Source organism: Pimephales promelas, chromosome 25 (assembly GCF_988280905.1).
Source record: "Pimephales promelas chromosome 25, fPimPro1.hap1.1, whole genome shotgun sequence".
NCBI classification, from domain to species: domain Eukaryota; kingdom Metazoa; phylum Chordata; class Actinopteri; order Cypriniformes; family Leuciscidae; genus Pimephales; species Pimephales promelas.
This window is the reverse complement of record NC_142793.1, coordinates 15770665-15796955: the sequence shown is the minus strand read 5'-3', so window position 1 is coordinate 15796955 and position 26291 is coordinate 15770665. Positions and strand designations below refer to the sequence as shown.

At 39.2% G+C, this 26291-nt stretch overlaps 1 protein-coding gene across 1 annotated transcript; it reads left to right on the top strand.

Annotated features, from left to right (window-relative positions):
- LOC120460423 (uncharacterized) lies at positions 1-26291 on the top strand. The gene is made up of 7 exons (XM_089127831.1): positions 1-91; positions 716-810; positions 5013-5175; positions 23315-23372; positions 25323-25435; positions 25674-26072; positions 26202-26291. The coding sequence occupies exons 2-6, from the start codon at positions 777-779 to the stop codon at positions 25696-25698; spliced, it is 393 nt and encodes a 130-aa protein (XP_088983957.1). The 5' UTR covers positions 1-91; positions 716-776; the 3' UTR covers positions 25699-26072; positions 26202-26291.

Sequence of the window (26291 nt, the reverse complement as noted above, 5' to 3'; positions counted from 1 at the left end):
TGAAAAGGTCGTATATCCTCAAGCAGCTCCATTCATGCACTGGATAAAACATTCAAAGACGGGCTCCGTGGAGAGACAACGGATGAATAAGGTATTGATGCGCATCCTCAGACATCTCTCTGTGACTAAACGCGAAACACCGGACGGATATTTCGCTCGTTCGTCGTGAGGAGAAGACTGAAGAGAGGTGTGCCAGTCGGTCCCAGATTAAGTAAAACGTAGACAGCCCCATGCGAATATTCACCCCCTTCCCACATAACCACAGTTGACAAAGGCTGAGGAGGAAAAAAAACAGCATGGGGGGAGGCAGATTCGGTTCACTATTCGCGTCCTCCCTCAGAACATGTCTGTGCTCGACGCTAAAGCCTTTGAACATGGAGTTAGTTTGGATGAGGTGAACTGGTGGCATCTAGAAATGTCATTCTTTTTTTCTCGGTCTTTCTCAGTCGCTGTATAGCCTATATATAGGCCCTATAATTAGTAAGCGAATTTATTCGTAGCTATTTTGATTAATGTAGCTATTTTATTAACTTATTTTATTATTTTCTCCTTGTTATTAATCTTATTAATCTTTTCGTTATGAATTATAGATCCTTTTTATGCCTATGTTTCATGATTTTCCCTGTGATATTGATTTCTTTTAGTGTGTTGTTCATTGCATAATGTGGCCTACCATATGCATGTTATCAAAGTGCATCTGTTTTTATCTCTGCAGACATGAGATAGTAATACAAGATCTGCTACAAGACCTTGTGTAATCAGATCTCCATCCTTAAATGGCTGCAAAAGAAGTACCAAGAATATTAATAGGTAGGCAACTTTCCCTTCCTGTTATATAAGCATCGCATAAAAAAAAAACGTGTCTACTAGAAGACACACATAGCCAACAGTAGCCTACACTTAATAATAACACTAGGCTACTACAATATAATTAAATATCTTTGTACATCTTTAGGTCTAACCAAAAAATGTCTGTGTGTGATAAAATAATCTTCTAAACAAACATACTTAACGGTATGGCCTCACCACTAATGTACCAGATTAAAGAACATATTTATTTACATATTTAAGTCTAACAAAAATTAACATGTCAATGTCCATGTGAGTGTGTGTCTATGTGTGTATTTCAATCAGAGTCATAGAGCTGACAGATGAATGATGCTGGTAGCCCTGGAGTGCAGGCTTGATGGGCCCAGAAACTGCAGGGCGCAATTCAATATACCAATTTATAATACCAGTTTTATTTAAAACACTGTTGTCAGAGACACCCCTTTCAGTCTTTCTTTTCCATGCCCTATTCATTCTTTAAAAACATTAAAATCAAGAAAGTTCTTAGTTATATTCTTAGTATGGAAGGAGATGGTTGTAACACTTTTTAAATAAGTGTTCCACCCCACCCCGTCAGCCAATGTTTTATATATCACGTGAAATGATGCAATTTTTTATATATATTGAAATTTCCGAATTTTGTCCAGTGCCTGACATCAAAAGACTTAGAATATGTACTTAATCTAGGTGAACTATTCCTTTAAACTTCATAGGCAATCATAATTGTCATTGTTTGATACTTTCATTTTGATTTTAGCTGCAGGATGCAATTAACAAAGTGCAATGGATGTTCATTTGGACCACAAATCTGCACTTCCTTTCATCTGCTCTCTTTTTTCCCATTTTATGCTTTCACCTGAAGCCAGACATTGGTATTTGAAAATGGGGCTTTTCCCCCAGTTCAGTGTCTTGCAATCTCAAAAGCTGCCAAATGTGAGATTTGGTTGGCTTTTTGCTAAATCAGTTTTTATCTTTGTGTGCTCAATGCAACCCCAATTTCAATCAGTGTGTGTACTCAACCATTTGAAAACGTTGGGCTGCATATCAGTGGTGGCAGTACTGGGGTGAAGATGGGTGTGTGTCCCCTTTATCCACCCTGCTGAGAGCTGGTAATAAGCTTTCAAATGCAAATGATCATCCCCGCTCTGTCCACCGAACACTGCACTGCATCAACGATTCGGCAGTTATTTTCTAGTGCTCTGAATTTACGGATCCTCTATGACAACCGTGTCCGGAGAAATGAGGAAACCCAAAGCATGAAACGTGATTTCAATATGCGACTGTACTGTGCAAGAGACAGAAGAAGCGAAACCAGAATAGACTTACGACAAACTCTGAAAGACCTCTTAGACTCGGGCTTGATTTAATGGACTAGCATGAAGGTCCCAAATTAAATGTTTTATTTGTTCATTATTTCTTTTCACATTCTACACTTTTAAAAATAAAGGTTCCAAAATGGCTTTTTCGCAATGATGCCCCTTTGGTCTCCATTTTGCATGTTAACAGATCTTAAAGGAACTACTGTTGTCTTAGTGTGAAGAACATTGCAATTAAAACCATTTTCCACTAACCTTTTGTTCAACTGAAGGGTTCTATGGATGTTAAGTTTTTAAAATTGGAACCATCATTGAACCATAAATGCCAATAATGAACCTTTATTTTTAAAGTGGTCATGGATTGCATTGTTTTATAATGTTTCATGGGGAGTTTATAATGTTAGTATGATTTTTACAGATTTCCCCCCCCCCATAATTTAGAAATAAAAGGCATTTTTCCTATCCCCTGATTTTAGCCCTCTGATTTGAACGATCTGTTTGAAGGGGAAACCGCGTGTCTGCTGTGAGACTTCAGTGTAAAGGCCCACTTCAGTGATTGGCAAACATGTGGAACTCTCTCGAAAACTTTTAACACGTTTTTACTATTAAGCTCTCAAGGTTAGCTAGTTTATCAGCATAACATTTAGATCTATTGCATTATATTTCGATTTTAGCATGAAAGGTTTCAGTGATGAGCATGAAGCTGATAATAGACATATTGAGTGAATGAATGCAGTGATCTCATCACTTCAACTCCATTTCTGCACACTAACGAATGCTTTCATTGTAACTAACAGTGCAAGCACAATGTAAATAAGAGATTCGTTGATTATAACATGAGTTTTGGCGTGAATCCAGAAGTCACTCACTGATAAACTCGCGCTGTTTGATTGCTTTCTAATTGATTCACAGTTTAAATAACAGATTATTTTCATCCTACTAAGAGAAACAATGTGAAATTGACTTTAGTCACTGGTTTCATTTACTGACACATAGACAAAGAACAGCTGACAGTACATGACTGTACATATCAGAAATCACTGATCTCAGATCAGGCATTAGAATTAACACGGTTACTTACATGTTGTTGCATTACTGACGATATCGTAAAAGTCTGTTTTTCAAAGCATGCACCGAAATTGCGTCTGATTTACCGAAAAAAATCCACAGAACAAACAAATAATGCTCAACTATGACATTTACATTGTTGAAAACAAATAACTACATAATTAGGATCCTTTGGAAAGTAATTTTATTTTTAGTCCAGTGATCCTGTATCGCTCTTCTCACCACGCCTGTGGGCGGAGCCAAAGTTGCATTGATGAAGTAGGCGTTGATCTTCTACAGAGGCGGTATTTCAGCTATTTAGATTCCAAAACAAGTCGGAATAAGTTTTCAGCTCTGAAATTGATATTCTTATTGTATGATGACCTCTAATATGTCAAAAACTCGAGGAAATTTTGATTTCTCAGTTCATAAGCCCTTTAAGATCTTATAAAGAATATCAAAATGTTATGCTTTCCAAGCAGCCAACATGTTAAATTATTGACCAGTAAAAGCTTGTCAGGCTTTCAGCCAAATTTCCCCTGCTTTATAACCCAAACTTCACCTACACAGGCTTAATGAATATGAGAACTGTCTCTGATGGTTCATGCGTGAGTCAGGAACATTTGGGTCTCTGCTGGTCAAGGTTGTTCCTCTGCCGGATTTGGCTCAGTGCCTTCAGACGAGACAGCTGACTTTATTTCGTGTAATTGAAAAGAGTTTGTGTGGGAGAGAAAGGGCTGGAAAACAGTGTGCCGTCAAGTCCAACTCTAATTAAGACAGGAGCTGCCATAGTGCTTTCCATTGGATCTGAAAACAGAAGCTGTGTATAGCAGATTAGCTGACTTAAGAACAAGCCAACGATGAGAATAAACAGCGCTGACGGTCAGTCAGTAGGTGTCTTTGATTTTTCTTTTCATTTTCATTGTTTCATTGTTTATTTTCATTGATTTTATTGGACAGGTGTGGAAGTGAATATGACAGTTGTTGAAAATATGTTGAAAGCACTGTGGGTAGAGTTGCATATAATTGTGTTGTTCTCTGGCAACATTTGTCGCAGAGAGCTCACTTGAAAATGTCGGCCTGCATATTATTGGCCAAACAAAAAAGTAGTCATGATTAGCTTCTGTATTTTTCTAGACCACAAGGGGGTGTCATTTCTCCTGAATACCCTAAAAGGTCAACAACAACAAAAATTATTTTCACAATCCAGGTTTTGTCACATCCAGCAAGTTTGGATAAACAAACTTCTGTGTCTCTGCTTACGTAGCAAACTCTTGAATGTAGTTGTTTTTCTTGTTCTTTATGGTGCTATATACCTCATTTTTTGTAATTACTTAATAAACTTGTGCTTCCACACTATACACGCTCCCTTTGAGACTATAAAATGTGTTCTTTCAAAATTTCAAAATACTCGCATTCAATATGTCGAAACAATGACTAACATAGCTGAATATCTTTGTCATAAGTGTAGTGCTCTGTTTATTATTCAAATTATGAATAGATATCTGTGCCCATGATTGCTTTTATTGCCAAAAAAAAAAACGTTATGAAGGTTTTGTCCTCTCAAGAGAAAGCGATGTTTTTCAGCTCCTCGGGGGAGTTGACAGCTTTGTAGGCGAGCTCATCTAAAACTTGCTGACAAAACAGTTTGTGTGTAATCAACTATGTCATGAGACAATTTCAACGTCCAGCTTGCATTGGCTGCTGGGTTAGTCTCTTGATGTGCTGTATTTATGCATTTTTGAACACAATCTCTTTCTCCCATATTGCCTTTGCAAAAACTGAAATGCCATCCTCTGAATTGTAGCATGTCTCCTCCAGGTCTGGTGGGGATTGGCAGAAATGAAGGGCCAAGGGTCTGTGAGGCCGTCGATCCAGATGGCATTTGTTGCTTATGGTGCTCACCATGTCAAGTCTTCCACTCGCTCAAGTCTTGGGAAATGAATATTATCCTCTTCCTACTTGAAGATTTTGGACCCTGTTGGTGAGTGGGACATTTTTAATGGGCTCTTGTAATATATATTGCCCTTTTTCCAACACAGTGTGTGTCGTGGTTTTGCGGTGCACAGAGAGCATTTTAAACAGCCCGAAGCCCTTGACGAGGGAGTAATTGCCCGATCGTGTTTTGATATGAATGTGTGGAGATTTTTGGCAGCAATAAATGACTGCACAATTTTGTAATAGGTCACCGAAAAGTACAGGGTGAAGAGTGCAGTTATGAATAATTCAGAATGTCCTTTTCAAGTCCTGCTATTGTGATGCCCCCATGTTACATTGCAAACCCCATGAAAATGAATAAATAGCCTAATAAATTCCCTATAAATACAGTATGTCTGGACATTTTGTAACTTCATATGCCTCTTAGGTTTAACGCGTCTAGGTTAAAAGTATTTTTTTTTAATTATTTCATTTTGGTCATCACTGAATATGAGATTGAAGTTTAAAAGGAGATTGAATAGTCGTTTGCACTTAAACGAGAGACTTAATTACACATCCTAGATGAGTGTAGTCGAAGGCTCATCCCTGTTGCTAATTAACTCCACACAACCATCATGACACCCAGATCGCATAAATCATAGCCATTGGAAATATTATTTTTGTTCAGACGTGACTGTGATTTCAATCTGCATGACATTTATGGACCGCAAACAGTGATGTATGCCAAGCAAAGCTCTTTTAAGTGGGAGCAATCGCCCACTGCTCTTGTGCTTTGTTTAATTGAAAGAGAGGCATTACGAAAGCCATGTCAGCCCTAATGCTACAGTACCAGGCCAGCAGTCTCAGACCAGTGTTTAGGTGGAGCTAATAGCATCATTAAGGGTAGATTTAGTCTCTGGTTAAGGTTTGGCATTCGTTAAAGGAATAGTTCACCCAAAAAGGAAAATTCTGTCATTAATTACTAACCCTTGTGTCTTTCCAAGCCAGTAAGACCTTCGATTATCTTCGGACCACAAATGAAGATACTTTTGATGAAATCTGAGAGCTTTCTGAACCCCCATAGACTGCAATGTTATTACCACTTTCAAGGCCCAGAAAGGTAGTAAAGACGTCGTTAAAATAGTCAGAAAATACTTTTACTAGACGAGAACACTTTTTGTGCACAATATTTTTTGAGTTAACCCTTTAAAGAATGCCTAACCCCTCGCAACCATTAAACCTACCCTTAATGACGCTATTAAATGGTAAATGGACTGCATTTATATAGCGCTTTCACAGACCCAATGGCCACCAAAGCGCTTTATATTTTCCTCACATTCACTCATTCATACACAGACAGCGGTGTCAGCCATGCAAGCCACCATCCAGCTCATAGGGTTAGGTGACTTGCTCACGGACACCTCGACACTTGGTCAGGTGGAACCGGGGATTGAACCACCAACCTTCCGGTTTGTAAACAACCTACATGAACCATTGAGCCATTGCCGCCCCAAGATGACAGAAATTACATTTTTTGGTGAACTAAGGTAGAGCTTATAGTTAACAGCATTATATTAATGGCTGTACCTGAAAAGTGAAGTCACATTTTATTGTAGTGCACTTTTCCAATACCAGTACCAGCTCGACTCGACTCAGCTCGCTTTTCCCTCCGTTTTCCATTGCAGACGGTACCGACACAAATAGTACCTGGTCATGAAAACCAAACAAAGGCGAGCCGAGCCAAGTCGAGCTGGTACTGTGTAGTGGAAAAGAGCCATTAGTGACAATACTAGTGTATGATGTATGAAGTACAGCTCATACAGAAGTCACTTTTGGCTCTTTTCCACTACACAGTACCAGCTCGACATGACTCAGCTTGGCTCACCTTTGTTTGGTTTTCCACTGTGTTAAATTTGTACCTGTACCTGCTTTCGGGTACTTTTTTTGTACCACCTCCGGTGAGGTTCTGAGCGAGCTAAGGCAAGCTGAGCTGATACTAAAATGTGACGTGAAAACAATGCCGACTGCTGATTGGTCAGAGATCGTCGCCATTCACTGCGTCATTTCACGCGCCAGATGGAGTATCCAGAATATCCCTGCCATTTTTAAATAGTTTGGCCAGAGATAGTTACTAAACTTACAACTATTATTATGCCAATTCGGAAGAATACGCCGTGGTCCGATGAGGAGGTGCAGACTTTCCTTTGTTTGGTTGCCGACGAGAGGATCCAGCGAGAGCTTGATGGGGCAACGAGGAACGAAAGGCGTCACTATGACGACCGGGTACTATTTGTGGCGGGTACTATACTGTCTGCAATGGAAAACGGAGTGAAAAGCGAGCCGAGCCGAGTCGAGTTGAGCTGGTACTGGTAATGGAAATGCGCCATTTCAATCTAAACAGAAAATAACTAATAAATGACATGCTACAGTACATTTGGTATCACTCAGAAAAAAACTGAAATCCGTTCGCCACAGTTGTAGCATGTCTCCTCCACCTGATGGAACAGTTCTGAAGGGGACCCTTTTGATTGGCAGAAATGAAGGGCCAAGGGTCTGTGTGGGTGTTGATCCAGATGGTATTCTGTTGCTTACTGCACAGAGCATGTCAAAGTCCAGTCTACCTGGAGGACATGCTCAAGGCTCAGGACAGGAATATCATCCTGTTCCAACTCAAATATTTTGGATCTGTCCTTGGTGTGCAGGATAAAGGGACAGCCGGACATATTTAATGGCCTCTTGTAATACATTCTGCCCTTCTTCCAGCACAGTGTGTTTTCGGGGTGCACAGAGAGCATTTTAAAAAGCCCGAAGCCCTTGACGAGGGAGTAATTGCCCGATCGTGTTTGGATATGTATGTGTGGAGATTTTTGGCAGCAATAAATGACTCCACAATTTTGTAATGGGTCACTGAAAAAGTACAGGGTCAAGAGCGCAGTCATGAATTATTCAGAATGTCCTTTTTTTAAGATGAGTCCTGCTGTTGTGATGCCTCCATGTAACATTGCAAACCCCATAAAAAATACGGGACGAATAAATTCCCTACAAATATGCCTGGGTATGTACATGCTTTTTGTAACTTCAAATGCCTCTTAGGTCTAAAAGCATCTAGGTTTGAAGTATTCATTAAATATGATTTAATTTTGGTCATGCAGAATCACTGAATCGGAGATTGAATAGTCGTTTGCACTTAAACGAGAGACTTAATTACACATCCTAGATGAGTGTAGTTGAAGGCTCATCCCTGTTGCTAATTAACCCCACACAACCATCATGACACCCAGAGCACATAAATCATAGCCATTGGAAATATTATTTTTGTTCAGACGTGATCGTGATTTCAATCTCTATGACTTTTATGGACCACTAATAATGATGTATGCCAAGCAAATCGCTTTTAAGTGGGAGCAATCACTTTTTCAGCCCACTGCTCTTGTGCTTTGTTTAATTGAAAGAGAGTCATTACAAAAGCCATATCAGCCCTAACGCTACAAGAACAAGAACCGTAATGACTTCACGGAAGATAAGTGTACTGAATATAAGATCTGAGGGTGTTCAGTGGTGTATGATCCATGGGCGGTGGAGATTAATGGAGATTTTGTGTTAAAACTGTTTTTCTGATGTTAGGTCATACATGGTCATTTTTAACAATGGCATATATGAATCATACTTTTTTTCTCATTGTTCAGTCATTCTGAAAGAAACAAACATTAAATTTCCATTAACAAAAGGAAAGATTGTTGCTGAAATGTCATTACTGTTTTATTCATGGTGTGCCTACCAGTCAGAACCAGTCTCTTGACGGTTATATCATAAACATATCAATAAGTAAGGAAAAGGGATTTCCTCAAAACAAATTTCCTAAAAAAAATTTCAGGACCTGCCTTTGCTTAAAAAGATTCTCCAATTCAAAAACGTCACTTTAGAACTAGCAACAAAACTAGTTCAGTAATGGTGTACTGTTCCTGAATAATTCAGTTTTTTTTTTAAATGGATTGAGTAAATGATTCAATGACTCATTCACAAAGACCGTTCTTCAGTGTTTTTGAACCAATCGATTCAATGAATGGTTCGAATAAGTCACTCATACTGACAAGTCACTTGACGCTATACTGGCATAACGTAACCTGTGGAAAGAGTGATTGCTGGTTGTTCTTAGACCTTATTCACAGCAGTGCCATCTTGGATTTTTAACCTGACTGAAAGCGAGCCAGAGAAAGACATATATCTCTTTAGTGGATCGTACTGGATTTTTGGATTTTTCTGCTGATGAAACAATGTAAAGATATCTTTCCAAGAAACTTCAGTAGACAAAAAAACTCCTGTGGAAAATTATGTGGAATTAAAGCTTTTTATACAGATGTCATTGAAAACACGGGTAAGCTTATCCCTCACAGCCTTGCTTTCTAACCTGTCATGGCGCTGCTTTGAATAAGGTATATTCTTGCAAGGATGCAATCTTTAATTTTTCAATATAAATCCGACACTTTTATTACCAGTATTTTCCACCAAGGAAAAGTTATATGTATGATCATATCATAACTTTACCTAAAATGCTAATTCCACCCAAGAATAAATTTCCTAAGGCAAAGAACTTTACCTGTTTTGGGGGTGGTGGTTATTTAATCTGGAATCTATATTAAAATTAATTAAAATTCACTAAAACAGCATCACTTTTTCCTATTATACATTATTACATTTTCCCCTGCACTTACTGTCCAAGGTAGTTTCCTCATTCACTACAGCAATTCATTAATCTAACAATTTACTAATTTGCATATCACTTTAATCCATGGCCATCATCATCTGTTAAATCAAAATCTTTTTTCATGATAGTGAAAATTTTAAACGGACTTAATGATGGAATCAAACCTCAATTTAAACACTAAATTGGATTTACATAATTTATATATATACACAGTATGATGGTGTTTTGCGCTCCCAGAATAATGATCTTTTCTCATTTGCAGTGCCCTCACCTCTATCTCTGTCTCTTGAGAGAGACTCTTGCATTACTCTTTCCCCCTAAAAAGCTTAACCTGCTTTACCTGCTGCTCCAAGCACCTTAGCCGCATGACAAAAAAAACATTTAGTGCCTCCTTAAACATTCAGGACATTTGGGGCCGAGCACATCTATTTTCATAATGCACTTTTGAGAAAGCAAGGTCTTTGTTTCTTGCCGTAGCTAACTTACTTCCAGCTTTCACGTGCAGGTTTTTCGGGTCTGAAAAGAAACTTGATTGCCCTTGTATGTGTAACGGTTACCAGCTGGAGTGCCCTTGAGAGCCACCAGAGGGCACTCCACACCAGACTTTTATCATTCACTCACAACTACATTACCCATAATTCACTGCCCGGACTCATCATCTCTGATTATCACGTTCACCTGTGTCTCATTATATTGTTTAGTTCACCCCATATAAGCCTGGTTCACCTCACCATTCTCTGCAAAGTCTTGTATGCACTGCATTTCCTTTGCTGTCTTTGTTCCTGGTTCTTGATCTCTGATGTCCTGGTTTTCCCGTTCCTGCCTACCCTTTGTTTGGATTGCCTGCATGACCTTTGCCTTGATTCTGATTTTGATTCACTTTAATAAACTGCATTTGGATCCTCAACCTTCGTGTCTTGAAGCAGTTCATAACAGTATGAGTCACATTATGAACTGCTGTCTGAGACATAATTCAAAGGCATAGGTGTATAGTCTAAAATAAAACACAGATTTCAAATCATATATCAGCACCCTCAGGTCCACATAGCCATTATTAAAACTACCTCCCCCCCACAAAATCTCACCACTCCGATTGCTTCACATTGGAAGGATCGTTTGGAGAAAATACATCACCTTCCTCTAATTACTTTGCCCTCTATTGGAATGAACTCTTTCCATCCATTTATTAAGTGCTACAGTTTACTTAAATTACTGCCATCATTTTCTCTTTTCCTGCTCTTCTTCTATTCTCTCTCCTTCTCTCTTGTTCCCTAAATAGATGCATTTCTAGCTGTCAGCAGAGTTTGTGGGACAGACTGAATTATGGAATCATACGAGCTTTGGGTGCTTTAATGGTTTTCTATGGAGAAGATTACAGAAACAACACAAAAAGCATACTGGATTAGGGCAGATGTATTACATTGTGATGGATCGCAGAGCCAGGATTTGGCAGTCAAACCGAGCATAAAAGACGTCCATTTTTAGAAACATCCTATCAAAGTCATCCCACCTGAGCACCATCAAATTTTCTTTTAATTGGACATCTTTTATCCAGGCTTTGATGGAGTGTTTCTGACATGGCCACTGAGGCCACGTCCACACTACTGCGTTTTCGTTAAAAAACGGAGAATTAAAACGAATAGGATCTCCGTCCACACCAGCGTTTTATCTGCGTATTAGAAATGATCTCCATCCACATTAAAACGACTGAAAACGCGGATCACGTGACCATTCACCAACACTGGGCATGCGCGTGCCGGTGTAAACAGTGATTGACGAATCAGGGAAGGATACGTCATGACTGATAACACCCAATCATGGAGCCAAGCGTCAGCGTTTCTGAAGTCCTACGTTTTGTCTCGTCCACTCTAAAATGCCCCCCGGAGATTCAAAACGCAAAACGGATCCGCAGCGTTTCTAAACTTCTCCGTTTTAGGTCTTCGTTTTTCCCGTTTTAGTCTGGACGGGAGGTGCAAACGTAGCAAAAGGTCTTCGTTTTTAAACGAAAACGCAGTAGTATGGACGGGGCCTGAGGATGGCTCAGTTTTCTTTACTTTAAAGAACTGTTTTTGTATGTACAATGAAAGTCAATGGGGTCCAAAATCTATCTATAAAAATATACTTTTCAAACTTTCATATCTTTTTTTGTTTTACAAAATATTTTCTTTAGTGTTCCACAGAGGAAAAAAGTCATACAGGTTTCAACATGACGAAAATGATTACAGTATGTTAAGGGGTGAGCCATCCCTTTAAAATAAAACAAATCAAATTAATCTAATTCTAAGGGCTATATTTTGCCAATAGCCTCGTGGGCAGCGCCTCCAGTGACCCAAATTAGATTTCTGGCCCGAGGTGCTTTGTCGATCCTGTTCCCCTCTCTCCACCCATGTGCTTTCCTATCTGTTCTCTGTATCCATAAGGCATAAAAATTGCCAAAAATAAAACTTAAAAAAAGCATGTGCTGTATTTCAGCCCATAAACCTTTTAGTGGTTCAGAACTAAAAATAGCATAGGCTATATAAATTTAGTCACTGTCATTCTTTTCAGCACAAACACGCCTCCTTTATATGCAAATGACTGAATGTGCCGCAAAAAAAAATTGGCACTATTTGCCTCGCCAAATTAACCTTGAGCTAAAAGCATTTTATTTTAAATGTGTACTTTATCATACTTAGTTGTGAACTTGTATGCAATACAGACCTTAGACTGCACTAGCTGAATGAAATCGGTCAAGAGCCGGGCAATCACCCTCACTTTCGCCTCAGGAAAGGAAGTGACAAGTTAAACCGCCGCTCACGAGTCAGGAGGGTCGAGAAGAGCCTAGAACAGGATGATCCCTGCTCTTCACTGAGATGCTAATGATGATAAATGGTGTATGTGTGGATTAATGAGAACAGAGGACAAGACGAAGGGAACCGGGAGTTCCGGGAGAAAATCTCTGTGACGTCTCGCTCTGGACGCATAGAACTCAATCGCCGGTGACGGTACTTCACTGTTTGCCCTTGAAAAGCAGGTCCAATAATTATCTCTCCCCTGTGCTGGAAATAGGGGGAAGGGACAGATCTGCCTGGAAGCTTCCTCATAATTACATGCTGCCTCTCCAGTAGGATCAGATGAGATGATTTTACCTGTGAACCATCTGTGTTATACTCCACAGTTATTGGTGAGAGAGGATATTGAGCAGACTCTGGATTTTTTTTAGTAACAGGAACAGTCTCGTGGGTGTGCGGCTTTATCTCAAGGACAAGAATGAAAAGAAAAATGACTTATGAAGGCGTCTGTAAAATTCTGGATTTTTTGACAAAGCCGGAATTTTCTTTAGAACAATTAACTTTACGATAAAATCTGCAGAATTCTGCAACTGTCATGAATGGGCTTTCGATGAACATGTCAAACTAACGATCAAAGACTTGGATCAGAGGAATCTTTTTAAGTTTTGCTAAATTTGTCTCAGACGTCTAAGTCGTGGCCAAAATGTGGTTTTAAAGAGGTGATAATAACTACTATTTTTGTAAATAACAAGCTTCACTATTACATTCAGAAGCACACTACCCACTCACAATCTAAGGCCCCGTTTACACGAGAACGCTCGCAGGTGAAAACGTAAAAATATTTTATCGGATGTGCCTTTCGTCTACACGGCGCAAACGCAAAAAAGTGAAACCACCCTCCAGCGTGGAAATCTTAAAAACGCTCCATCTGGACTTGGTGTTGTTTTGTGACAGTGCTCCACATTGCCACCTAGCTGCCTGGAGTGCACACTACATTGCATTTCACACACTTATGCATCACCATTGCACATGGATTTCCCACCCAAAACGCTCGTTTAAACGTAGAATAAAAAGTGATAACGTGACGCCACTTTTGCGTTTTCTCTTCAGAATCGTTTCTGTGTAAACATAGCCTCAGGTCGAATGTCTAATTGTTATTAATCTCCTCAACTCTTTTGATGGTAAAGTCATCCCTTCCATCCAACATCCCCTTCCAACACAGTTTTCACGAATAGCTCCAATAACTAATATATTACAAATGTAACAAAGGGTTATAGCGATCACTAAAAGGGGAACCATTGGAAAACCATATATTAGGAGTATGTTAGGTGGAGGAGGTGGAGGAGGTTTAGACATTCCAGGTAATGCAAATTCACAAACAAGCGAAGATGACATAAGCATTTTCAAGAAAAAGACAGCATATTTTAGTTCTGTGAAAGCAAAACAATGTTACTCAAGAAGAAATAAAGCAACCTCTGCATCCATTTTCATGCGTCCCGCTCCTTATGTTCTCTGCAGCACTGGGCAGCTTCTCCGGTATTAATGCCAGTCTTACATTTTGCCTGATCATAACCCTTCCTTTTCCTAGGGCCTTTTCCTCCAGACGCAGCCTTACTGGAAGCTAAAATCATCTTTAACAAGCCCCCCCAAAAAAGTGCAAGTAAACCAGATTCCATGTAACCACAGTGAAAGCTTTATCATAATAACCCTGAAGAGGTCATAAAAAGCTCTGTTAACACATAACGCACAAAATGATGATAAATTGTAATCATACATAGGGATTTCAGAGAGCTTCAGACTCAAATTAAACGAAGATCAAAAAAACAACTCTATGCAAACAGATAATCCAAACACGAGCAGCACAGTCCAATTTCGCTTCAATTAACACTTTGATAGGCCACATTAATCACAAACTGCAACAATTCAGGCTCTATCTCTTCAGTGTGTCCCTAAACAAAACACTGCAAAAGAGGAGAACAAATGAGCAGATAAAGCAAATTGGATTGGAAATTTAGTCCCCCAAATGACCACATAAATTATTGCCCATGCAAATCGCCCCACTGTTAAGCATCATAAAAGAAAGAGGATATGCTCGCCAGTCGCTATCCACCAAGGATAATTAAGTTCCAGAGTAGCCGGAGTCTATCGGGAAGGCAATGCGGCAAATGGACAATGCAGAGCTTGCACATGCATTACTTTGAAGATGCAACAGCGACGCACGGCTGTTTATTGTTGTTGACGCGTGCCTCCAGCTCGAATACCATTTCTTGGTGTATGAACATGAAGTGAAATTCAGTGAAATCCCGCAGAGACTGTCCGAGAGCCAGCGCAGCAGTTTTATTGTAAACGTGGCCGCAGGAGAAATGAATGGAAATGGGTTCCGAAGGCGTTTTTGAGTTTGCTTGTCCTGAATAAGATATAAGCAATGTGAAGCTGCAAGTAGCCTATCTCAAGAGACTCATCTTCTCTAAGCATTGAGATTGCATTCAACATTTCTATAACCGTCAGGAATCTCTACTTTACTCGACCCTGTAGCGGCCACTAAATGTGTTTAGGCTTCAGTTAGAAATAGATGGGTTTTCTTTTCATTGGGGCTCAATTATTGATTTAGAAGCCGAATCCTTTTTCACTAGAAAGGTAAAAACATAAAAGTGGGAATAATTGGAGTAATTTGCTGCTCTGCACCACGTACCAAAAAGAGAGCGATAACTGATCATTTTCCTGCGTACAGCTTTGTTGGAAGCCTTTTCAAAATATTTTCAGAAATATGCTGCACTTGAACATGCATTTTAATGAAAATGACATGCAGTCATCACATGCACTTTTTTCATTAAAGCAGCACTATGTAGTTTTTTCAACCTTTATAATATTTTTCCAAAACCCTGGAGATGACTTACAATAGGTTGAATGACAGGTCTGCCATAGTCTGACAATGTCTGTATTGCTTTTACTGGCACTCTGTAACTTCGGGAAGCGGGTAGGAACCCGATCACAAAAAGAACTACAAAATTCGACTGCTTTACGGCATATGTCACTTCCCCCACTTCCTCAAATTCCGACGCGAGAGCCCAACCATGTTGTCATGGCTGAAGCAGTAAAACCAAATGTGAAGTGCGTGAGAAACAGAGCGCGCGGGCGATCAGTTTACTGTTGGTAATGTGTTGTGTAGCTTCGCCCCTTGCATCATACAGTGTAGACTGCATTGCTATCTTTTGAGGGCGCTTAAGACACTCAAGCATCCCCATAGAGCTCAGGACGTGAAAGTATACTGATTACTGAGTTTGGTTGGGGCTACATTCTTGCAAGTAAATAATACATGATTGGACGGACAAAATAATTGGTCAGGATAACTATCCTATGTCTGCAGGCTGATAGTCATGTTTGTTACTTATTTTTCTGGTGAAAGTGTCTTGCCACAGGATATAATGCAAATTGAATTTTCCAAATTTTCAGATTCATCTTTGGTAGCTTGATATTATAATACTGACGACATGCTATTATCTACGTACCAACAAACATTGAATTAAATTAGCATATCCATTATGTAAAACAGTAGCCAATAAGCTAACGTTGCTATAAAGACGCTGGCTTGACTCCTTCCTTCTACAGAGTTTGGGGGTTTCGCTCGTCAACAAATGCACGCGTGTATTCCCTGGTGTAACCATGGCCGATTTTACGACAGTAGTAGAAGACAATACTGTTTCCCAACTGTAGGGGGACCCCGAGAGCAAAATTTCAAAAGTAACATAATGCTGCTTTAAAATGAATCTAGTTGTCCTACTACAGTATAATACATCTTGAAATATTCATTTTCTATTTTTCAAAGTGGACCATTTCCCCATGTACAATGCTAATTGTAAACACTGAATCATTGAGAGAGAACTTCATGAAGTCGTTCTGATAAAAGGTGACATTTTTCCAGTATTTTTATTTTCTCAACTCTTTGTTTTATTCAGATCGATGGCTGAAAGCCTCCCTTTTCCATCGTTTTCGCCGCCCCTGTTCAGAGTAGCTCGAGACTCATTTGAATTTCAACAAGAAGCCAGTTGATGCTTATGTCAGTCTACACAGATTAATGGAGTGGAACTTTCCTCACAGTGTGCGAGCAAACACAAGGCCTTGAATGTGTAAACAAGTGGCACAGACTCAGTACATCAGCCCAGATAAAGGTCTTCCACACAGAGAGGCATGTACTGTATACTAAGGGATACAATCTGTGCGGCTGCCTCAGAAAATAATCATGAGGGTTGCATTTCAAGAAGCTGACTGGCTTGCCCTTGATTTCTCCTCTAGCCCTTCACATCAGAACCCTTCTAGTTCGTATTCAAGTTTTGCCTTACTCTTTCCAGGAAAGGAAAGACACAACTGCAATATTAACTGCAGGCGAAGCTCAGATTGATCATAATTTTGCTTCACAAGCGACCCTGTTGATTTAAAATGTCTTGCTCTTTGGCATGGCAAATATCTAAGAGGCCCTGATTTTAAAATCTTCTGGATCAATGAACAGTTTTAGTTTTTGCTTCCTTTTATTCAACGGCTACGGTTACACGGGAGGAGCCTTTTTGCACCCTGTGGTTTTTCAAAGATCCGATGTCATAGAATACTGTAATCTTAAAGGGAAGTCGATGTGAGCGGAGAATGCTAAGTGCCTCTGTAGCGATTTGCCATCTTTGGGATTAATTGTCTGTAAAAAGTTGAATGCTGGGGATAGAAGGGGTTGAATTGATTCTCATTGATTTGCTCCGAGGCTTTGATCCACAAGAAAATGCCTTGTAATCATGCTTCAGGAGCCATAAACGAGACTAAGAGCTAAGTCGTTAATAACGACAATTTTCAGAAGCTGCGTTCTATAAAAACCCCTTTGGGGTGATAAAGCAGTAGCATAGCTGTAAGTTTAAGCACCGTATCCCTTTAAATGATTCTGTTTTCATAAAACGTTGCTTTAAGGAGTAGTTCACTTTAAAAAAAAAAACATTTTGCTGACAATTTACTCACCCCCATGTCATCCAAGATGTCCATGTCATTCTTTCTTCAGTCAAAAAAAGAAATTAAGGTTTTTGATGAAAACATTCCAGGATTTTTCTCCATATAATGCACTTCACTGGGAACCAAACGGTTCAAGGTCCAAAAGACAGTTTCAGTGCAAACTGCAAACTGTTCAAAGGGCTTTAAACGGGTCCAGACGATGAATTAGGGTCTTATCAAGCGAAATGATCGCTCATTAAAAAAAAAAATAACAAAGTTTAAGTTTTATAAGCTCAAATGCTCGCCTTGCTCTGTTTTGATGCATGTTTGTGACTCTCCTGTTCGAACTCGTTTATCAAAATGAACGAATCTTTTTTCGTGTCATTTGGTTGATTCAAGGAACAAAATGAATAAATTGACTCTGAAAAAGATTTTGATGAACGAGTTTGAACAGGAGAGTCACACAGAACAGAGCAAGGCGACCATTTGAGCTTATAAAACTTAAACTTTGTTTTTGTTTTTTTAAATGAGCGATCTTTTCACTTAAGATTCATCGTCTGGAATCGTTTAAAGCCCTTTGAACAGTTTGCAGTTTGCACTGAAACTGTCTTTTGGACCTTGAACCGTTTGGTTCCCATTGAAGTCCATTATATGGAGAAAAATCCTGGAATGTTTTCATCAAAAACCTTAATTTCTTTTCGACTGAAGAAAGAAAGAAAGTCATGGACATCTTGGATGACATGAGGGTGAGTAAATTGTCAGCAAAAGTTTTTTTCTAAAAGTGAACTACTTTTTTAATTCAGGAAACGGGTCCAAAAGATTTTGAAGGTGACAGCCTTCACAGTTAATTATTTACTTAACATTTCAAATTTTCATGAAACATAATGCATATATTTATATCACTTGTTTAAACAACTATAAACAATCGTAATTATTCTTAAGAAACGTATATTTTAGAGACAATACTTTGTCTATGTTTTCTCCGCCAAATGAACGAGATGTTTCGCATCTCCAAGCAACACAAAACGACTGCGTCCGAAATTGCATACTTCCCTACTATTTAGTAGCCGAAAAACAGTATGTGACAAAAGAAGTCCGAATTCACAGTACTCATTAAAAGACTAGACAAAATGTACGCAGATGATTACCCCCGGCAAAATTCTTAAGTGCGCATATATGGACATTTTACTATCCCATGAGGCCATGGGAGAGGATTTGTGAATGACAGTGAACTGACACTGCTAGATCACATGATAATGACAGTATGTCAAATGTACGTCAATGTACCTGTATTACATTCATACTACACACAATCATACTATATAACATACTATTTTTTTAGCAGTCGTGAATTAATTACTTGTTCGAAATAAGTACCAAGAGATTATGCGATTTCTGATGCAGTGATTTTGAATGAATCATTTGAGTAAATAATTTAATGACTCACTTCTAAAAACTGTCACTTGTTTAGTTCTAGAATTAATCACCTACTTGTGTCATGATGTAACCTCGAGAAAGAGTTACTGATAAATCACCAACACTAATGTGCTATTTTTGTGATGTTTAGTCAAAATAACTGCAAGCTTGAAACAACATGTGGGCGAGTAAGTAACATTTTTTATTTATTTTCACCATTCCCAAGACGTTCCTTTATGGTTCATATTCAGACTTCTTTATATAAAGACTTATATAAATGTTACAAAACGATGTCCGCGCATGCTGATGGGTAGAAGCCGACAGATCCGACAGCTGGATTTGAGAGATGGCGTTCATGTCTTGCTGCTTGACCTCATTCTCTAAACACTTTGCACTTGAGATTGGTGCCAGCCCTAACACAGGCTTCGAGATGTGAGGTCAGAGCTTGCTGAGGAGTGGAGAGGACGTTGTTTGTCCCAGTCGATAATGCAGAGGCACCGTTGCTTGCCTGTCTGTCAGGGACAGCTGTTTGTGTTTGCATTCGGCCATGTGTATACATGGCAAAGACACCTAAACAGTCCTAGCGCTGCAGAGCTGTCACTGTTTGTCACATTCACACGCAGGGGGACTGTTTTTGAAAGGGTGCCAGGCCGGAGGACATGAGCTGGAGCAGAGGTTAAAATAACCCCCTGAAACTGACGCACGGAACAGGATGGCAGCCTGCCGGTAATTGGAGGATCGTGGCAGCTTTCTCTGCTGCTCTTTTAATGGGGAGGAAATTGATCCACTTAATGTCAAAGCCCATGTGAACGTGCCATTGGATACGTTACGAGTGATCAGGGAGCGATTGACAACCACAATTCCTGCAGACTCTAAAACAACATGTCTTGATTTTTCTAGTCTTGCATCAATTGCGTTTTCCTTTCATGATGTTCACATAAAATGCTCATCCAGAACCTGCTGGTTATTCTTTTGTAAGCAATTACGTGTCCAGCCAGGGTCAAATCACACATAGAAGCATGTCAGGGCCCACAGAAACAATTGGACAATTTTTTTTTTTTGTCAGCTCTAAACGAAGAGAGGCCACTTAAGACCATTTTCTAAGCCTAGCCATGTAGCTGTCGGATTACAGTGATTTTCTGTCATTCTCAGTCTGGGCTGGATTATGGGTAAATCCCATGAGTGACCCAACACTGCTTTAATACAGACCCTCAACCAGCCACTATGTTTGAAATTTATGTCAAAACAGCCTGTCCAGTACTTGAAATCGGGTACTCTTGAGGGTTTTATCCAGAGAATAGTAGGGACAATCGAATTGTCTCAGACGAGAACCCCTTTGAGAATGATGGCCTGGTTATGGCAAGATATATTGTTGAAAAAATGTATGCACACATACACAATATTGGGCGATATTGGGAAATTGGATGAGATTGGGAAGAGGTCCAGCCCAAGCTGAATTTTGCAGGTGGGACACCTGTTCATGTCTCCAGCCATATGTGACATCTGGATGTGGCGTTTGCCATGGTTCATTCATGAATAATGATTATTTCTCCTATTTTTGCATGTACATTGCCTTTGCTTTCATCTAAGGGTGCAGTTTGCACAACAATGGTGTTGTAAAAATGGAATTTGCATTTTTCCCATGTTGGGATCTGCGAAAACGATTGTAAAACACTGTATTATGCTGCCAGGCCAGTAGTTGGCGATGTAGAGACACTACACGCCTATAGACTGGAATATGTATTTCGCATGATGTCACCATTTTCACAAATTTGTGTTTTTTTTTTAGTTTACACAGAGACGATATCTGTATCGTTTTTCAAAAACTTGCACTTTTTTTGCAGTTTTTGTGTGAATAAACGGCCAAAACGCATAAAAAGTTGAACATTTTAAGTTTAAAATGGTGTCGTGTAAATGGCCCCTGACACTCACTAGAAGTTAATCTTTTAAAACAGGTATCATTTAATAACAAATCTCAAAATGAATATCCATTTTTCTTACTGTACACCTACAAACTCACTTGTACAAATGATTCATATTAGTTTGTGTTTGTTTCAGCCATTTATCAGTTATCACACATTTCAAGCAGATTTTCACAATTTTATAATTGTGAAGGCCTCTTATGGGAATAAACATAGGTAAATATTTAAATGTGCAGTATGCAAAGTGCTAACGCAGCACCAAGGAAGATTTACGTTTGGAAAAACTGCTGTTTGGGACTTCAGTGCCGTTAATAGGCTAGCAGTTTAGTTTAGGATTACTGTAAGTCAATTGAGTGCATAAATTCCAATCATATTTTCAAGCAGCAGAGGAACATCGTGACTCATGGGGTTCACCATAACCTTAAAAACTAGCGAATATATGAAATAGTAGCTGCATGCTCCATTTTAGATTGTTTTCTCTTATTTTTCCTTTTAACAAGGTCCATTAGCCTCACCGTCTGCTCATTCCACACTCTCTAAAGACCATTTATCTATTCCTGTTTTGAAATATCTCACTGTTGTTCGACATTAAACAAGCCTGCAGAGATAATTTGATAAGTAATGAGTTGCTCTCCTCACTTTTCGTATAGATGAGGGTGGTTGGACTCTGTCTGATCCTCTAACCTACATTTCTGTGTGATATGTTATCATTAACATAACCCAGAAATGTTGCTGTATTCCTAGTTTACGGTTCTGCACTCTAAGCAGATTCTGCACTTTAAATGCTCTGTGAAAACTCATTTAGATACATAAATCTGTGTTGTATTAGATCATTTTTAAAAGAATTAATGTGTTTCTGTTCCACCAGATGTTCTCCTATTTGGTCACCGAAATAGCACATTATCTTTAAAGACAAGGGAAATGAATTCAAAATGTGTCAGAATATCTCCATACTCTCCAACAAAAAGCTATGTGTACCACGTAAAACATCTCTTTGACAACAGCTCATCAAATCTACAGACAAAAAGCCATTCATTATTTGTCAGGGCTTGTTTTTTTTTCAGCATGATTTTTGATTCAAAGTCAAGTCAAGTCTTAAAAGAGGGTTCTGAGCTCTGAATTAAGTACATGTGAATGAAAATTCTCATCTTCAAGAACTTTTTATACTATTAAGAATGTGTAAGAATAATGGCACAAAAAGACTTCACTAGCCTCATTTCCATTACAGACTTTTAACTTTTAAACTTTTAACTGATGCTATTCGACTACAAACGTAATTTTTTCATATCGCGATAAGTCATTCCAAACATCAAGGCAACAGATGTCGGTAAGTTTGTGTTTATCCCAGCCACTGCACTAGACATTAGTCTAGTCAAAAGGAGACGTGAGTGTGTTATCCAAGCGTTAATGGCAAGGACCGCCCCTTACTTGAGAGTGGCACATATGAGGTGTTTCTGCTTCAAGGTTTTGATAAATTGTGTTTAGAATCCATATTCCTGTGACTGAGTTGCCTGAAAAACCACCTCATACAGGCGTAAAAACTTTTTTGCGTTATATAGGCGTTTTTTCCAAAGTTGACGTGTTTCCATTGGGCGTATTTTCAATTAGCAATTTTTAATTCGCGCAATTTGAAGGGTAATGGAAATGCAGCTACTGTAGTGTTCCTCAACTCACTTAGCGGCCATCTTGGTAATGCCTACAGGCAGCTATTTTCTATGCAGCATTTATCAAACTTTAATAAGAAAACACTGTAAAATAGTTTGTCAAGATTACATTCCCGTAACATATGTCAAATCGGAATTAGAATCGAAAAATTGAATCACAAATTTGCCTTTTTATCTCAAATTGCGCTAAAAATGTAAGAACATTTTTGAAAAAAAAAAACATGCGATCTAGCATCTATAAAGATGATTTTTCTTCTTATAGCAGCCATATGATTCTTATAGCAGCCATATTAAGACATTTCTCCCATGTATGGTCCATCATCTGCTCCTTATAACTCTCTGGTAGTGTGAAAGCATTTGATGGTGTATAAAAGATTTAGCTTGTTTCATAAGACAGAAAACGGCCCAGATGTCTCAGTAAGCTGGGGTATATAATTTATTTATTCAATAAATTTTCTTTCTGTGCTTCAGACTTATTGGACCGTGTAAAGTGCGAGCTAATGCTTGAGGCGAAATAAATCCCCCCCAAAAAAACCTAATAGAACCATCTATGCTACGGAATGAAATCCAAATGATTTTGATTGTCTGGTGACAAAAGAAAGTTCCAATTTGCATTGTAGGTCTTGTTGTTATTCAAGTCATTTTCGACCTTATACAGTGCAATTTTAATGCAAAAATGTAAAGTATTTAATTAATTGCTGTTCCTTTCCATTCCCCGCTCTCTCTCTCTCTCTGCCTCTCTTTTTTCTCTCTCTCTATTTAGGTCATCAGCACTGCAGAGTCTCCGTAGTGGCAGCTTATTCCCTCTCTTCAAAAAACAGGTTTGTTTCGCCAGACACGCTTCATCAACGGGATAGAGATGAGGCCATTATCGAGAAAAATAATTGAAGCGTTAAAGTTCCATAAAGGGCGATCATAGATGTCATCCGTCAATTCATCTGTCTATCCCAAGATGCAAGTCAACACGATTGCAGTGAAACATCAGATGCCTCTAATTAAAAAAAAATAAAAAAAAATCTTTTGTTGATTGCCGAGACCTGGACGACGGATTGCCCACTGGGATTTTAAAGATCTATAACCAAATCTCCCACAAGTGTCGGCATTAAAAAGCCCTCTCTGTTGGTTTTGAATGAATACAGTTGATTATTCACAGAGCGCCAAACCATGATTACAATCAGGATGTATTACTGTGATCAACACGGTATGACATTCAATCAGGGGTTTTAATCGGGAGAATGAATGATAGCAATCAGGTTGTTAGAGCCAAATAGTCTATTCTTGACAGAAATCCACACTATATTTACCGCAAGCTATGATAAGGAATAAAATATGACTTAATTATGGTCTGTTTTGAAAATAGCTTGTTGTTCAAAAGTCAAGAATTAATTAATGTCAAAAAGATAAAATATTTTTAATTAAAAAGAATTTATGACACCACCATCCTTGTTAAGTCCTAGAAAGCCAACACAGTCCGATAATCTGAGGATGAAAACATTTTCAGAGACCATAATGTGAATGATTATTTTCTTAGAGGACACTAGAGAAGGACAAATGAAATCTATTCACACACTTCCATTCACTCTATTGTCATTTACTGTATGTGTTTTTGTCTTCATCCTGGAAATACTTCTGCACTGTGAGACTCAATATGCCACCTGTCTCCCTCACTTGCCTTTTATCAAAATTCTTTCTATGAAAAACAAATTATTTGAATGATCTTACGTCGACTCTCTCGGCAAAATGTCTAAGCTGTTATGGGCCAAGCTCTGTCTGGATCAGAAGCTAAATAAACATGCCTGTAGAACAGTGAATCCACTAAGCTATAACAACCCGATCTCACGGCAATTCGTACGAATTTTACGAGGTGGCTAATTCGTAACAATTCGTCCGAATGACCTACCCCAGACCCCCCCTTAAACCTACCCATCACGTGGGTTTAGATAAATCGTATGAATTTGTACGAATTAGCCTCTGAATTTGTACGAATTAGCCTCTTTTTAATCACTCGTACAAATTGGAGATAGCGTTGGCTATACCCAGCTGCCATTTTAACGTCAAGTCACTGTTGAATCAACGCAGGTGACCGTGTTGGATAACCATTGAATTTTGAGGTTGTAGCCTACAAATAGTATTGATTTGATGTACAACTAAAAAATTGTTAATATTTCTAAGTTGAATCCATAGTGAGTTAACAACACCACTTCAACTATTTGGTGTTCAACGTAGTTTTGACACTGAATTCATGTTTTTTCATAAACTGACATTATTTCAACAGCATTTAAACGTTTAATGTCAGTCGAATGCCAGCTGGGTACATTTTAAAGCCGGTCGGTTCAAATCTTATGTTTTTGTGTTGAATCAATCATTAAGGTCATGTCCACACTAATATATATTTCTCTCCGTTTTGGCCTTCCGTCCACACCGAGACGCCGTTTTAAGTCAACAAAAACGTATCTTTTGGAAAACGCTCTCCAAAGTGGATAAATTTGAAAACGCATTTAGACTTTAGAAGTTTCTCATCCACACTGAAACGTCGGAAAACGCCTGAAAACGCTAGTGTGGACGGAGAGCATTTTTAAACGAAAACCCCGTTTTCAAATGTATGTGGACGTAGCATAAACCATAAAGCCCAGGGATTTCATTTGTAGACCACATGGTTAAAAAGTTACAAGCACGAACACAAGTGTAATTTTGAGCAGGTGTCTCTGTAGTTCTCTGTTGATGCCTGTGGGCTTGTGATGGCCTACAAAACTTCTAATCCCCCCTTTCAGGGTTGGACGTCTCAAGACAAAAAGAAGAGGACTACCTGGAGATACAGGCCCACATTAAAGATAGTCGGATTCCAGTTGCGAAACCTGTTCATACCATTTGTTAGTGCCTACGGGTAGGTAAAAGAGTCAGTGAAGTGCCTTGAGAAAGAATCTGATTAAAAGTTATATATAAGCCTGTATTATCTATATAGACACCACTGCTCAGAGATTAGTGCGTTTCACATTAACCCACCGATCAACACTAGCACCGGCTTCCCTGTTGGGAGCTTGAGAGTCAGACTCGCCTCACTCTGAGCAGTCCTGTTTTCATTTGTGTTGTGCATTGTCTAAATTGCTGTTCTTGCCGGCCAGGTCACGCTTCCGTTCACCGGAATAAGACCGTGACCCGTGTGCTGCGCACCAACTCAATCCGCTACTTTCTCGCCGTAGTGAAGGGGCGCTCGGCAGAAAGAGAATGATGAATGGGTGTGGCGTAAGTGCGTGTGTACGTGTGTGTGATGATGAGTCTGCAGCAGAGGACACCCTGTCCATTCCACTATACACACACACACGCACACACCAACCCAAACAAGACTCAGGGGTCAGTCGCACATCCCAGCAGTGCAATCTGTCCCAACAAATTGGGTTTGATAACAGATCGACTACAGCAGAAGCGGGCATAATAGCTTCCTCATGCCCAGCGCCGTCTGTGCCCGTCCACTGCCAGATGTCTCCCTTTAAAATTTGATGTATAACCGTCTCTGCTTAAAGGTGCAATATGTCAAAATTTTGACTTTCTATTAACAGAAATGCAATATGACATACATAACTACTTTTTCAGTGGTGTATAAAGAACTTACTTAATAAACTGTAATGTTTTTATTATCTACATATCCACAGGCCCCCCCTTTTACGAAAGTCGACATACTGTATTGTGTCGCCATGTTTGTACCGTAGCCGACAGCGAACAAACAGCACTCATTTCGTCAC